We start from the raw sequence: 13,790 nt of genomic DNA on the forward strand, positions 1-13,790 counted from the left end.
CCAAGAAGGCTGGGTACTCTGAACGGTCACTCGGAGCATAAGCGCAGATGAGAGTCAGGACCCATTCCCCGACCCCAAAGGCACAGGGAACAAATCCTAATAGGAAACAAACCCCAGTGTACAGTCAGTAAGCCGAGGGGATACTAGGATACCCAGCACCTCCAGACTGAGATAGAGTCCCTCCCCTCTCCAGGAGACTGGTTCCAGAGCCCAAGCAGTGTATTGAGGTGACCCCAACTATATCTAGTGGGTACCTCTCGACCTCACGCTCTAACTCGGGCTCCTTCCCCACCAGAGAAGTGACATTCCATGTCCCAATTGCTAGTCTTGGTACCTGGGGATCGCTCTGCCAGGGCCTCCGCTTCTGGCCACTGCCCACCAGACAATGCACCCGACCCCTACGCCGCCTCCTGCGGGTGTTGGGCGCCCGCAGGAGGATGGACCCACAGCCCGAAAAAGGGAGATGAATACTCTCGGGCACCCTCCCCAGGCCCAGCTCCAGGTCGGGGCCCCCGTAAACCCTATCCCAGGCGGCATGAACTGTTCCTTTGATGTTCTACTCATGGGGGTCTTCTGAATCACTCCTTGTCTGGTCCCTCACCCAGGACCAGGACACAGCCCCTGGGATCCCTGGGACACACAAACTCCTCCACCACGATAAGGTAGTGATTTACAGAGGTGGGATAGAAAAATATTTTGGGGGAATTCAAAGGGTTTAGGGGATTAAATTTTCTTTGAGGATTTTCAGCTTGATTCCCTGTGGGAATATTAGAGGTCAAGCTACTGAAAAGATATCTCCAGTGATGAAGAGGTAGACTTGATAAGTTAAATATTGATGGACTCTATTTTGCCCCCTTCTGTTTTGTATTTCCTGTGTGCTTCTGTGCAGAGTCAGTGTGAACTTGAAAAAGCTTTCCTTCAAGAATGAAAACATAGCGTTACTCTGGGATGGTGGCTGTACTAAAAGATAAAACCAGAGTGAATTATGTTTATCATGAGCACTAATTACGCTGTGGCAGCAAACCAGAAACATTGCCATAATATTTTCATACTCCAGCCTACCTGTTTGTGCAAGTGCACAAGGTCTTTAAGAGCATACACCCTGTGTATCCTGTTTTGACTGGTGGGAGGGATAAAGGTGGGACAGAAAAATTACATTTTTGTTTATATGAGAGTCCTGGGTGTGTCTAAAAGCTGTAATAAAACTCTGATTTCAGTTTATTTCTGAAATTCCTCTTACAGGAACACCATGAAGAGCCACTTTAAAACTATAAGCTCTAAGCCACAATGTTATAACCACCTACCAATCAATGTTAAGGTCACTAAAGTGCAGTGAATCCTTTGGACCAGGCTTATTTTGTCACATCATTATGGATAGTCACTTTATTAAACACCATCAAAAAGAAGAAGCAAGAAGGTTGGACATAATCCAGGATGAAGTTTTGAGACGTGATGTACTGACAAAGCTGTTCCAGAATTCTTTCTTTCTAAGTTTTATTTAACTAAGTAAAATTTTGGTTATCAAAACTGACCATTATCTGTCAATCACCTCTCTTTTGTCTGAGCTTAGCTCATGTAAACAGTATATGCAAATCATATTAACAAGTAAGGCAATGTTGAGATTCAAAATAAAAATGAAACTGCACATGGACACAAAAACAGAAAAGGGTGGGATAATTAGGGAAAATGAGGAACATTTAATATAGAATTAAAAAGAATGAGAGGAATACAGATATAGGAATACAGAATAGATATACCAGGGGAAGATTGCAGTATTTTCACATTACATCCGCAAAAAAGGCAGATGCTCAGATATTTTTAGGGGAAATTGCATATTACAGTTTTCCCCAATTGTTTACACACTTTCCTGAAAGAATGCCTCGTATTGTCAGAGCTCCACACAGAAATAAAAAAAACACACACACAAAACGGGCAAAACCCTTCAATTCTCCTGTAAATGAAACGCTACATTCAAAACGATATAATTTCTTGTCAAAATGGCATTTTGTTTTCAAATGACACACACAAACATCACATGAATAGACATTTATTAGAACCAACTGAACACTGATGTGCTTAATGTAAAACACTATGACCATTCTTCTACCAGTCATCATAATGACTTGCTGTAAGCCTTTTTTTTTGTTCAGAGTATGATTACTGTACAGTGCTGTAATTTATACAGTGCTGAGAGTATGCATCAATTGTGGGATTGTGTGGGACTTACTTGCATATAGTTGCATCGCAATTCTTTGACTCTTTCTGAATTGCGTTCAAATGGCACCCTGGTTGATCCTCAGATTATTTCTGTGCAAGAGATGGTCCAGTGTTGATAAGTTGACCCTATCAATATTTTGAAATATGTTGTTGTCTTCTATTATTTTTCTTTATATTTGTTATGAGGTTTTTTCTAGAAACCATGTTTATCATTTCAGTCTCCTGTTCAGGAGACCACCTCATGTTGGTAAGCTTTCAACTCTGCAATAAAAACAGTATACTGTAAAATACTGCAGCGTGACGTCAACTCCAAAGCCCTATTACTGTACTTGTACTTCAAACACAATGGCTACGACATGTAACTGATGCACTAATCCCCTGAACCAATTCTGCTACACTGCAAGCACGATTCCTACTTTTTTAAAACACACTTAAAAAAAACCAGAAAATACTGTAAAGTATGTGGGAAATGTACTCCTACTTTGTATTCCTACATAGTAGTGTGTAAACAATTGGGAAAAACTAACATAGATTATAGAAGTAGGGCTTCGACAGTAACCACGCTAATCCACAAGGTGGCGGTAATGCACCTTAAAGGTCTTTGCCGGCTGCCAATTAGCAAACTGAAAGAAGAGGAAGGCCATTCCTTTGGCCACTCCTCCCCCACTAGTAGACACACCTCTTCCCTCTGCAAACCATGTGGCTATACGGTTGGTAAATAAATACTTCTTCTAAATTTTAACTTCCTTTACGGTGTGAACTTCTGCACGGCAGGAACAGGCAGCATGTCGACGGTGGTCGTGAGCCTCCAGGCGCAGGTGGAGTCGGTGCTAGGCTCGCTGGTTAAAGCGGCCTCGGTGGAGTTAATCAAACTGTTCGAGAGCAGATACCGAGCATCCGAGGTGGACCTGGGCCGCGGTGAGGACGGGAAGGGAAGTGAAACCTCGGATGTTTTATCGAGCGGGGACACAAAACGGAGCATCGGAGTGCAAGTGGGCGACACCGCGGAGGAGCCGTCGCTGCTTCATGGTTCGTGTTTCTGAGGCTTTAAACGTCGTTACTTCCTGTTTGTGTTCACAGCTCTGCTGCAGCTCCTGGTACACGAGTGGGGCTTTTAGCTCCAGTAAAAAAATAAATAAAAACATGTTTGAAAGTTATTCCAACAGAGTTCTGTGACGTCGATAAAGAAATAGTTTGATGCATGTTTGCATATCACCAAGCAATCTTGCACGAAGCTGAAGTGTAGTTGCCAGCGTTAACCCTCCCCCTCCTCTACTCCGTAGGGCTCACTTTTGTCTCGGATAGCGATTATGTGAGGGAGTGCAAGGAGGTGGTGATGGAGGGTTGCCTCATTCCGCCAGAAATCCTCTTGGCTGAAGATAATGGGCCTGCTGACCCCGAGTGGTCATCCCTGAAGGATCCGGTCAGTAAGAATTTACAGGGGCTGTAAATCACCTGTGGAATGAAGAACAGGCACTTTATGAAGCCTGGTCTGCTTTTCTCTGTTGCCCGTTTTTTTTATTACTGCGATGCTTCAGGTGCGGTATGCATTGCACTAGTCATGATGCATGCATGCAAATGTGTCTTGTTCCTTCTTTGGTCAGGTTGTGGATACGGTGGAGTTGAGCGTCCTTGGAGCAGAGTCTCCATCTGACTGTGGTGCTCAGACAGAAGTTGATTTGCATGGTAAGAACTTTGTGTTATGCTGACACAGTGGAAGCATGAACACATTATGCATGCTAGACACACACCATGCATACTACATTAAAAAAAAGTCAGCGTACAATTGATCTGGTTGCATAACTCATTTGTTTTGTTTTGCTTTTTGTTGTTTTCTTTTATCTTGAAAAGGGGCAAGGTACATGAGGCTAGCATCTGAATGTGCGAGGACCCGAAAATTCTGTAAAATAATTCATAAATAATTGATGCAAAGTAGAATGGGCAGTATTCTGATCTACCCTGTGCACAGTTCTGTTTGGAAATGATCCATTCATCATAAGCAATAGGATTAAGTTATTGAAGTTATTTTTTGTAACTTCTTTCATATTCCCTCCACACATCATAGCAACTCTCCCATGCATAATAGGAGAGTTGCTTTGATGCTACTTTCCAATGGACAGTGCCTGCAGGTACATATACACACATACCAGATACAGTAAATACTATGACGAGTACCTGGATTTCTGTCTGATGTTAAGTGTCATCAGTAAAGCTGTGGCTTTTTGCTCCCTCAGACCAGTAAACCACAACATTGAGAAACCTGTGTGTTCCTCTATGATGCAGGATGTGTATCGCACGCAAGTTGTAATGCGGCATTATTCTTGCAAATATCGATTTTTAGCATCACGCGATAGTTTAATAATGTGGTGGAGCAAGTAGGCTTAGGCTAAATGCTTTTTTTATACACAGAGTAGCAATACAAAAGTTTGACTCAATTTTATTTATACAGCGCCAAATCACAACAACAGTCTCCTCAAGGTGCTTTATATTGTAAGGTAGACCCTACAGTAATACAACAGTGTATCATGAGAGTGTGCTGTGCTAACACTTGGAAACACTTTGTTGTGTTGCTGCCGTGTCGTGCTAACAGCAGCGATACTTGACCATTTCACTTCACAGCTACATGAATTAGCAAGAACACTAGCTCCGCTCGTCACTCACGGCACTCTGTCACCTGTCTTTAATAATTACCGTGGTTAAAGATTGTTACATTTCAGAACGTTGTGCTTCCATCATTACACTCCCATGAAGCACATCGTGCACTCACTCATGTGATGCAAGAATTCGGACGGGGTAGAGCTGCAAAGTTTGAGTGCCAGTGTCACGCTGTTGCATTTTGTGAGCATTTTTACATTTTATGGTTTCAAATAATGTCAAATTCTTCAGTTGTGGGGATTATTTAACATGCATACAAACATACAAAAACAAGGTGAGGACACGTGTAATGACAGTGTTTTAAATACCGTATCTGCCCCTGTTATTTGATGGCTCCTCTTCTATTATTTTGCATGCATAGCATCCACTGAGAGACAGAGACATTTTGTAAGAGAGTGAAGGGGTTTGGGAAGCTTTATGAAAGGACGGTGAAAATGTTCAGTGTCATTAAAGATGTATGTGATCTGTTTCAGTCTCCACAGAGACGTCAGCTGATCAGAAGCTTCTTGTAATTCAGCCTGACACGAACAACTCTGCTTCTGGGGAGAAGGTGAAGTTTGTTTGCCCGCTGATCCTTAAGCTGGAGTCTCCAACACCCAAAGTTGATCAATCGGAGAAGCCTGCTCAAGCCGAGCCTCAGCAGGCCAGTGTCAGCACAGCTAAAGGCACTGCCTACAGTCCATCCCCATCTGATGGCGCTGCGACTCCTGCACACACTGGAGTGTGGGAGTGGGTCCACGCTCAGAAGGAAGCAAAGAACCATCTCCAGATGAAATTGAAACTCACATCGCCAGATCCAAAGCTGCTGCGTCCCTGCGCAGTGCAGCTGGTAAATGTTCTCACGTTGCCTGAATCAGACATTCAGGGCGACGCTGCCAAAGCTCACAGCGTTGACCTCAAAAACGGTTGGCCTGTGCCAAAAGATCTCCGCCGTCATCAAGGTCTTCACACTGGCCATCGCCTGTGCTGCTTCACCAGATGCGCAAATGACATATGGCGCCTCCAAACGGTCATCAGTCGCTCCCGAGATGGATACTCTTGCAGCATCTGCGGGAAAACATTCAGCCGGAGGAAGATCCTCCGGCGGCACAAGCGCTTCCACACCGGAGAAAAGCCGTACTCGTGTTCTGCGTGCTCTAAAACGTTCGCCCTGCGAAAGAGTCTCCGCCGCCACTCGAGGTTCCACACGGGGGAGAGGCCGCACACCTGCACGCAGTGCGGTAAAAGCTTTCGGCTGCGAGACAACCTAAAAGCGCACTTGAGGTTTCACTCCGGAGAGAAGCCTTTCAGCTGTGCCACGTGTGGCAAGACGTTCAGGATCATGAGGAATCTAGAGAAGCACAAAGTGAACCACTGTGAGCTCTTCGTTCCTTCATTCAGAACGATCGCCGGCTTAAAGCTGTAGGAACAGCTGTGAGCAGCCACACGGATGTCTACCTCACACTGAAGACACTATAAACAGAAGCTGTCCCGAGAAACTTAAAGAAGAGAAGTGAAAGTCATAAGATTGCTTATGTTGATTGTTTATTTGGAGTTGTCCTAAAATAACTGGGGTTGTAATTGGATCTTAGGAGCTTGAGAAAAGAAGGCAGCTGGACGTCTTTAGGTTTGGAAAGACGTTTCGCATCCAAGAAGATGTCCCGGGTATTGACACCATAGTCGCTGACGTGGGACATTAAGGGTGAAACCACCTCCCAGGGCCAATAACCCCAATATGGTTTACCTGAGGCTCTCCACCTTCTTGTTTTTGAAACCAAAGCATCTTTCTAAACTTAAAGAAGTTCAGCTGCCTTCTTTTTTTTCTTCTGTCCCACCTCCTATGACGACCAATGACCTGAATGACTGCCATTTTTTGGGGGGGAGTTGTACTACAAAATTTTTTTTGGGGGGGGGGGTTCTGCTGTAATTTGTGTGTTTAGTTCATGCCATAGTTTTTGTGATTGTGGGTTATTAATGGGGCTGCAAGACTGCGACTACTACACATGTTTTGGCATTAAACCTCCTGAGAAACGCACAATCAAATTGCAGGGAAACCCACCCGCCACTGCACAGTTAACCAGCTTACAAATGCTCTGGTGCTCCTTGGAGATGGAGATGTTATAAATGTCTTGAAACACAGCATTAATGGGTAGACCTGAGATATCTGGTGGTTGTCTGTATTGGAAAGCCTACGGTTCTCCACCTCTCAACATTTCACGTTAAATGATGTGCTTTTATACACTCTTATCTTTTATAGATTTGTTTTTCAAGTCTTTGTTTTTGTTTTAATTAACACTTATGTCACTTATTACTGACTCTTTGACTTTGTAGCACGTTACGATTATTCGCCGTCTGTAGATGTCTTGCTCTCCATGACCTGTATGTTTCATGGTGACTTTATAAGTTAAAACGTAACAAATATGCTCTCGTCTTCATTTAAGGGACGGGTTTTTTTTTTTGGTTTTTTTTTATTAACTACATGTGCATTGAATAACATCTTGTTTTCAGTGTTTTTAATAACTTTTTCTGATGAACATTTGTCTCTTGTATCAATAAAAAAATTTTTTTTTAAAGTTTATTTTGTGTGTGAAGATCAAAGCATTCAAACCAATGTAAATACAAAATGCAGCTTTTAATGCTGATTTCATTTATTATTGGGAAAGGCGGCTATTTAAACCCACTTTATGAAAAACTAATTGCCCCATAAACCTAATAACTAGTTGTTCCACTCTGGGCAGCAAGAACTGCAATCAAGCCTTTGTGATAGCAGGCAATGAGGTTTTTAGATGGCAGTGAAGGAACTCTTGTTTGTATAATTAATTTAATTCAGCCACATTGGAGGAGTTTTGAGTATGAAGAGCCTGCAAACTGATGCTTTTTAATATTTGGGTCATTCAGAGGTGGACTTGCTAGGGGCGATCGTGGCTCAAAAGTTGGGAGTTCGCGTTGTAATCGGAAGGTTGCCGGTTCAAGCCCCAGCTTGGACAGTCGGTCGTTGTGTCCATGGGCAAGACACTTCACCCGTTGCCTACTGGTGGTGGTCAGAGGGCCCAGTGGTGCCAGTGTCCAGGAGCCTCGCCTCTGTCAGTGCCCCCCAGGGTGGCTGTGGCTACAATGTAGCTGCCATCACCAGTGTGTGAATGTGTGAATGACAGGTTGTTTAAAGCGCTTTGGGGTCTTTAGGGACTAGAAAAGCGCTATACAAATACAGGCCATTTTTTTTGTTGATGTGTTTTCCTGGTAGAGAGCAGAATTTATTGTTCCATTAATTACAGCAAAGCAGCCCCAGACCGTCACACTACCACCACCATGTTTGGTATGATGTTATCTTTATGATGTCCTGTGCTGGTTTTATGCTAGATGTAAAGGGACTTAAACCTTCCAAAAACTCTTGTCAGTCCACAGAATTTTTTGCTGTTGACAGATGTAAGACGATACTTTGTGTTCTTTTCAGTCAGCAGTGGTTTTCTCCTTGGAGCTCTCCAATGGATGCCATTTTTGCCTTGTCTGTTTCTTATTATTGCATCGTGATTACTGACCTGCACTGATACTGTAATTCTCTCATCACCCACAATCAGTCATGACACATGGTCGCCCCTCCCTGAGCCTGGATCTGCTGGAGGTTTCTTCCTGTTAAATTCAAGTTTTTCTTTCCCACTGTTGCCAAGTGCCTGCTCATAGGGTTGTTTTTTTATTTATTTATTGTTGAGGTCTCTATTATCTGAGGGTCTTACAATATAAAGTGCCTTAAGGTGACCTGTGATTTGGCAGTACATAAATAGAATAGAATGGAGCTCAATGAAAGTGAGGTTTGCAGTTCTTTTTGTGTTTTTTGTGACCACCTGGAAAAGTCATTGATGTGTTTTTGGAGTAATTTTGGAGTCCAAGTTTTCTCCATTTGTGGATGTCTCTCACCCTGATTCACTGGAGTCCCAAAGCATTAGAAACCGCTTTGTAACCCTTTCCAGACTTATTGTCACTGAGTTGGCTTCTCAGAAAAAAAAAAAAAATAAAAAATAAGAAGTGTGAAATTTCGGTCGCAGGGTTATTACTCGGAGAGGTTATCTGCGTGTTTAACCGGCATGTTCTCTACAGAGTTCCTCTGAAAACAACTGAAGTTTTCCTGACAGCGGAGGACAAGCGCTGACATGAAAACTGGACGAGCAGAACAAAGTGGAGGAAGGACATGGCTTTCAAAGAGAGCACCAGGACCCTGTCCTTCAGTATTATATACTCCCTTTTATTAATCAGTTAGAGATAACGTGAAATTACCGATGACCACTATTTGAGTTCATTCAGAGGGTTTAGTTAGTAAAATCTACCATTTTCTTTATTTTCTTGTTCGTGCTTTTTTTCTAAGTGTCGGTAATTAACTGAGTCAGCACAACTGACTGACGCTTTTAGTTTGACTGGGTTGATTATCTGAAAAGTGTAAAAACACAATGGTAAGTTAGGGATAAGTACGCACAGTACCTGGAAATCTTTGACTGACAGTTTAAAATCTAGCACCGACATTAACAGAGTGTGACTCGGTATTTTAAAAAATAAGGCTACGTTGACGCAACCGGAAACACGTAACGAATAGTCCACGTAAGCCCCGCCCACCAGGAAGTATGAAACATAACACTGAGGTGCTTTCACTTTTAGCAATGTATGTAGCGAAGACAGAAAACGAATAATCCCGACAAGCCTCCGACACCTTTTGGATAACGAGGTAGGCATTAAATCTTCGAGTGCCTTCATGCTGAGGTTGATGGTTTATTCAAAGCAAACTCAACAGGAAGTGTTTAGACCCACAGTAGTGTGACGCTGGAAAAAGTTTGCATGTCACGCCTTCCTTCTTGCTCTTTCCACGCTCGCTGTCACTCGTATTTTTTATTTTCAGAGATGGAAGATGCAGAGGAAAGCCGGATGGAGGAGATGCTCATGTGTCCAGTGTGCCAGGACATATTCAAGGATCCTCGGCAGCTGCCCTGTGGACACAGCATGTGTATGACATGCCTGGAAGGCCTGATGGATCACTCCTCAGACGTCCCATTCAAGTGTCCAGACTGCAGGGCGCATTTTGGTCAGGTTGTTACTGTGCAGAAGAGCTACGCGCTGGCCAGCATCGCAGAGGACTTCAGGCTGAGCAGGAGGACCAGGGTGCCCACTAGATGCACTTTTTAGAATCTCAAATCTGTTTGGCAGTCTTAAAAAGTGTAAACAACTCTGCGGGACTGCAATACATCATTCTTCATGTCAATATCTGACATTTTCTCCCCAGGAAAAGCAGACAAAATGTGTGTACTGCGACTACTGCCCAGAGAAAAACATCTTGGCTGTCAAGACATGTACAAAGTGTGAGGTGTCGCTGTGCAAAGAGCACGTCAAGGACCACCAGAAGCTGCCAGTGTTCACTGGGCACCCTCTGGTGGGACCGCTGAGCGACCTCGCAGAGAGGAGGTGCCCACAGCATGAGGATGAGGTGCTGAGGTACTACTGCAAGTCATCCAGACGCTACATCTGCAGCATTTGCACACTGGAGGGCAAGCAGCTTAACGTGGCCACTGAGACCTCCACTGTCCTACGGAGACAACTTACCGTGAGTTTAATAACCATCTTGGACTCAATGTTGCACAATCAGGTTATCTTGATTCATTCATTGACCTCTTAAAATCCACCTGGTCACGGGCAACCAGTCTAGGGTTAGGGGTAGGATCATTTCAGCTGTACTGCTAAAATGAATGTATGAGACTAACAACTTCATATCTGCAAATATATCTGTTTAATATGTGAGTAAAACAAAATGAAAATCTGAATCGCAGCCTAAGACTGATTGCTATTTATAGATGTTAAGGCAATTTAAGGTAATATTGTGTGTGCATTTGACAGGAATACATGGACCAGCACTTTAAAACGCTCATGGATCAAATCACAGAATCCAGCAACACTGTAAGAAAACTGCAAGAAGACATTCATCATAACGTGAGTCCTGTTTCCTGACATCTTAATATCTCATTTCAAGGTGTTTACAGTTTGTTCCTGTGGCTAATGTCCTTTTCTTTGAACCCAGAAACAGAAAATGAACTCCATCAACGGTGTCACCATAGTCCTGCTCTTACTCTGGTTCATAGTTCTCTATTACGGTAATAGAACCCCGAGCCCCTTGTTCTTGTGTTTCTTTTGTGTCTATGTGTAAACTCACTCACGTCTGCCTTTTCTTTCTTTCAACCAGCCTACAACTTCTCTGTGGAGAACCAGACGCTGACAGAAGCGCTGGACGAGCAACAGAACCGCGTGCATGACATCTATTCCACGATCGCAGGTAAGGAGGGTTCAAGTGTCCATTTCACTGATGGAGTTATGCAGTGCAAATCTTTCTTTGTCAGCCCTGCATTGTTTGCTGGGTGCTAATCTAGACGCTACCCCTGCTTCCAGTCTTTATACTAAGCCAGGCTAACGTTCTTCTGAGGCTTTCATATCCATCTCCTGGCAAGATAGTGAATACCGTATTTCTTAAAGTCAAAATGTTCATGTCTGTGTGGTAATGCAGGGCTGAACAAACCTTTTATCTGCTTTTTTGTAAACTATAATTACTAAACTCTAATTCTGTTCCACTCAGAAGTCTGAATAACATTTATGTATCCCTCCATAGAAAGTTTGGTTTATCATTCCATGAAAAGCTACAGACCTAAAGAAACAGAAGATCAAGGTAGGACTGGCATGAGGTTATTTTTTTTGGTAGCATTTGCGTGTGTGTGATTCTGTCTGTTAAGCTTGATAGCTTGAAAAGTTTTGAATGAATTCTGGTAAAGCTTTGCAGGGGTGTACAATTTGTTTGGCTTACATCCATCAAGGTTTTCAGGGTCAACTGATTTAATGGATGAAAACTGACAAAACGTGTTATAACTTAGAAACTGTTTTAAAATGTGGTGTGTATTCTCAAGATATATAAAGTACCATATAATGATTTAAAGTCATTCAATTCAGTTTCACTTATATGGTGCAAAATCACAACACCTGTCACATTTGACCTCTGACCTCACTTTTACATTTGCACTGTATTGCTTGTGTTGAGACAACTGTGAGTGTGGCAGAATTAGGAGAAACAAGAATATTGAGATTGAGTGATTGAAAGTAAGACTGCAACATTTATTGAACGGAAAACAAGATTGAGAATTAGGAAAAGCGCAGGTAGGTCATCTGGTGACCTCCTAATGGTTAGCTACGGTAGCTTTAGCTACAAAGCTAAGGTAATTGCTTTAAAGTCTTAATAGACTTTGATTTTGTCTTATTTGTTCTGTAAAGTGTTTTGAAAGGCACTTCTAAATAAAATGTATTATTATTATTTTAAAACTGGGGTAGCAACAAAACACTGTATGTAAATGTACTTATAGTCGTGTGTCTGTTTGTCAGGAGCTCTCATGTTGGACCTCAACACTGTCAATCACGTTCTTGGAGTGTCTGCTGATCTCAAAACAGCTGAGAGAGTGAACGCAAAGCTGGATTATCCCAACAGTAACAGCCGTTTCGATGAAGCCCCGCAGGTCCTCTCCTCCCAGTGCTTCTCCTCTGGTGTCCATGTCTGGGAGGTGGAGGCTGAGGGGCACTGGGACATTGCTGTATCCTACAAGAGCATCCAACGAAAGTGCAAGGAAACCAGCGCCTTCGGAAACAACACAGAGTCCTGGAGTCTTGTGCACAAAGGCAAAGGGAACCTGTTTGCCTGCCATAACAAAACCAAAACTCCTGTATCTCGTGCCTTGCAGAGCAGCCGAATAGCAGTGGTGGTTAATTTCGAGGAGGGCAGCATCTCATTCAGTGCTGTAGATTCCACCGTCACACAGCTGCATGAATTCAAGGCTGAACTGAGTCAGCCAGTGTGTCTGGGTTTGGGGCTTCATCACGTGGATCCACCCAGCCGAGTGTCCATTGTCAAAGCTTCCTGAATAATACCGCACACTGTCCCAACATTCAGACAACACTGTGTGCACACTGCCTCAAGTTCAGTGGCCTGAACCAAAGAGAAGATGCTTCAAAGCCAAATCACACCTCAGGAATTTATTTTTATATTGTGAAGCTTTATATGACATGCAAAGTGTGTTAAATACTTGATTTTCTGGTTGTAGATACTTATTTTTAATATAAATCTTCTTACAAGTCTTGAATAGCTTCCAGATATACAAATTGTAAGAATTTTAACATCTGACAATTCATCGTGCCACTTTTGCAACAAATATGCACCTTAACCCCGTCAGTTTTATTTAAGTACTGGATTATCGCTATATTTAAAAATACACTAAATTAAAGCAAAAATAGCTGCAAGAATATGATTTAAAACCTTTGAACTGATTACTTGTAAAATGCAGTTTGATCCATATCTGAGAGATATATGGGAACCAGAATAGATGACTTCTGAGACAACTGCAAGAAATCCATAAGTTTCGATCTCAGCTTTCCTTCTCTTCACGTCAAACGTGAGCTGACACATTTGACGTGGCTGAACATGCACGATGAAGAGTTTGCAGCTTTTTTGAGAAAATGAGCTCAGAACAACCTGAATCTGTAACCTTTTCTGAATAAAAGCCATGACAGGATAACTGTGAAAGCCAAAATGTAGTTTTGTCTCGGCACAATTAGATCAGAGTGAAAAGTCAATAAATTCACTTGGCATTTAAAGATTTGCCAACACAAGCTAGAACAGTCAAGTTAGGGCAACAGCACCAAAAACTGCATGTGTGTCTAAGTCAGCTGTGTATTTTTGCCTGCTCCCTTTAGGGGTCGCCACAGCAGATCACCTGCCTCCATCTCACCCTTTCCCTAGCATCCTTACCTGCCACACCACATCCATGAAGCTCCTCTGAGGTCTTCCTCTTTTCCTCCTGCCCTGCAGCCATGGTGTGTAATTTACAAGCAGGAGAGTTAAAAAGCCTTTGTAAGCTGGCATTGGGGGAAAA

The 13,790-nt window shown here is 42.9% G+C and overlaps 2 protein-coding genes across 2 annotated transcripts; both read left to right on the plus strand.

The window, feature by feature from the left end:
* Nucleotides 1-2,845: 2,845 nt before the first annotated feature.
* On the plus strand, nt 2,846-7,396 carry LOC113011394 (zinc finger protein 660). Its single transcript, XM_026150954.1, has 4 exons — nt 2,846-3,246; nt 3,501-3,640; nt 3,822-3,903; nt 5,346-7,396. The coding sequence occupies exons 1-4, from the start codon at nt 3,003-3,005 to the stop codon at nt 6,275-6,277; spliced, it is 1,398 nt and encodes a 465-aa protein (XP_026006739.1). The 5' UTR covers nt 2,846-3,002; the 3' UTR covers nt 6,278-7,396.
* A 2,013-nt stretch (nt 7,397-9,409) lies between these two features.
* On the plus strand, nt 9,410-13,406 carry LOC113009921 (E3 ubiquitin/ISG15 ligase TRIM25-like). The gene is made up of 8 exons (XM_026148579.1): nt 9,410-9,565; nt 9,737-9,996; nt 10,118-10,435; nt 10,726-10,818; nt 10,907-10,979; nt 11,069-11,158; nt 11,489-11,545; nt 12,250-13,406. Exons 2-8 carry the CDS (start codon nt 9,739-9,741, stop codon nt 12,780-12,782), a joined length of 1,422 nt encoding a protein of 473 aa, XP_026004364.1. The 5' UTR covers nt 9,410-9,565; nt 9,737-9,738; the 3' UTR covers nt 12,783-13,406.
* The last annotated feature ends 384 nt before the right edge of the window (nt 13,407-13,790 follow it).

This window comes from Astatotilapia calliptera, chromosome 18 (genome assembly GCF_900246225.1).
Source record: "Astatotilapia calliptera chromosome 18, fAstCal1.2, whole genome shotgun sequence".
Taxonomy (NCBI): domain Eukaryota; kingdom Metazoa; phylum Chordata; class Actinopteri; order Cichliformes; family Cichlidae; genus Astatotilapia; species Astatotilapia calliptera.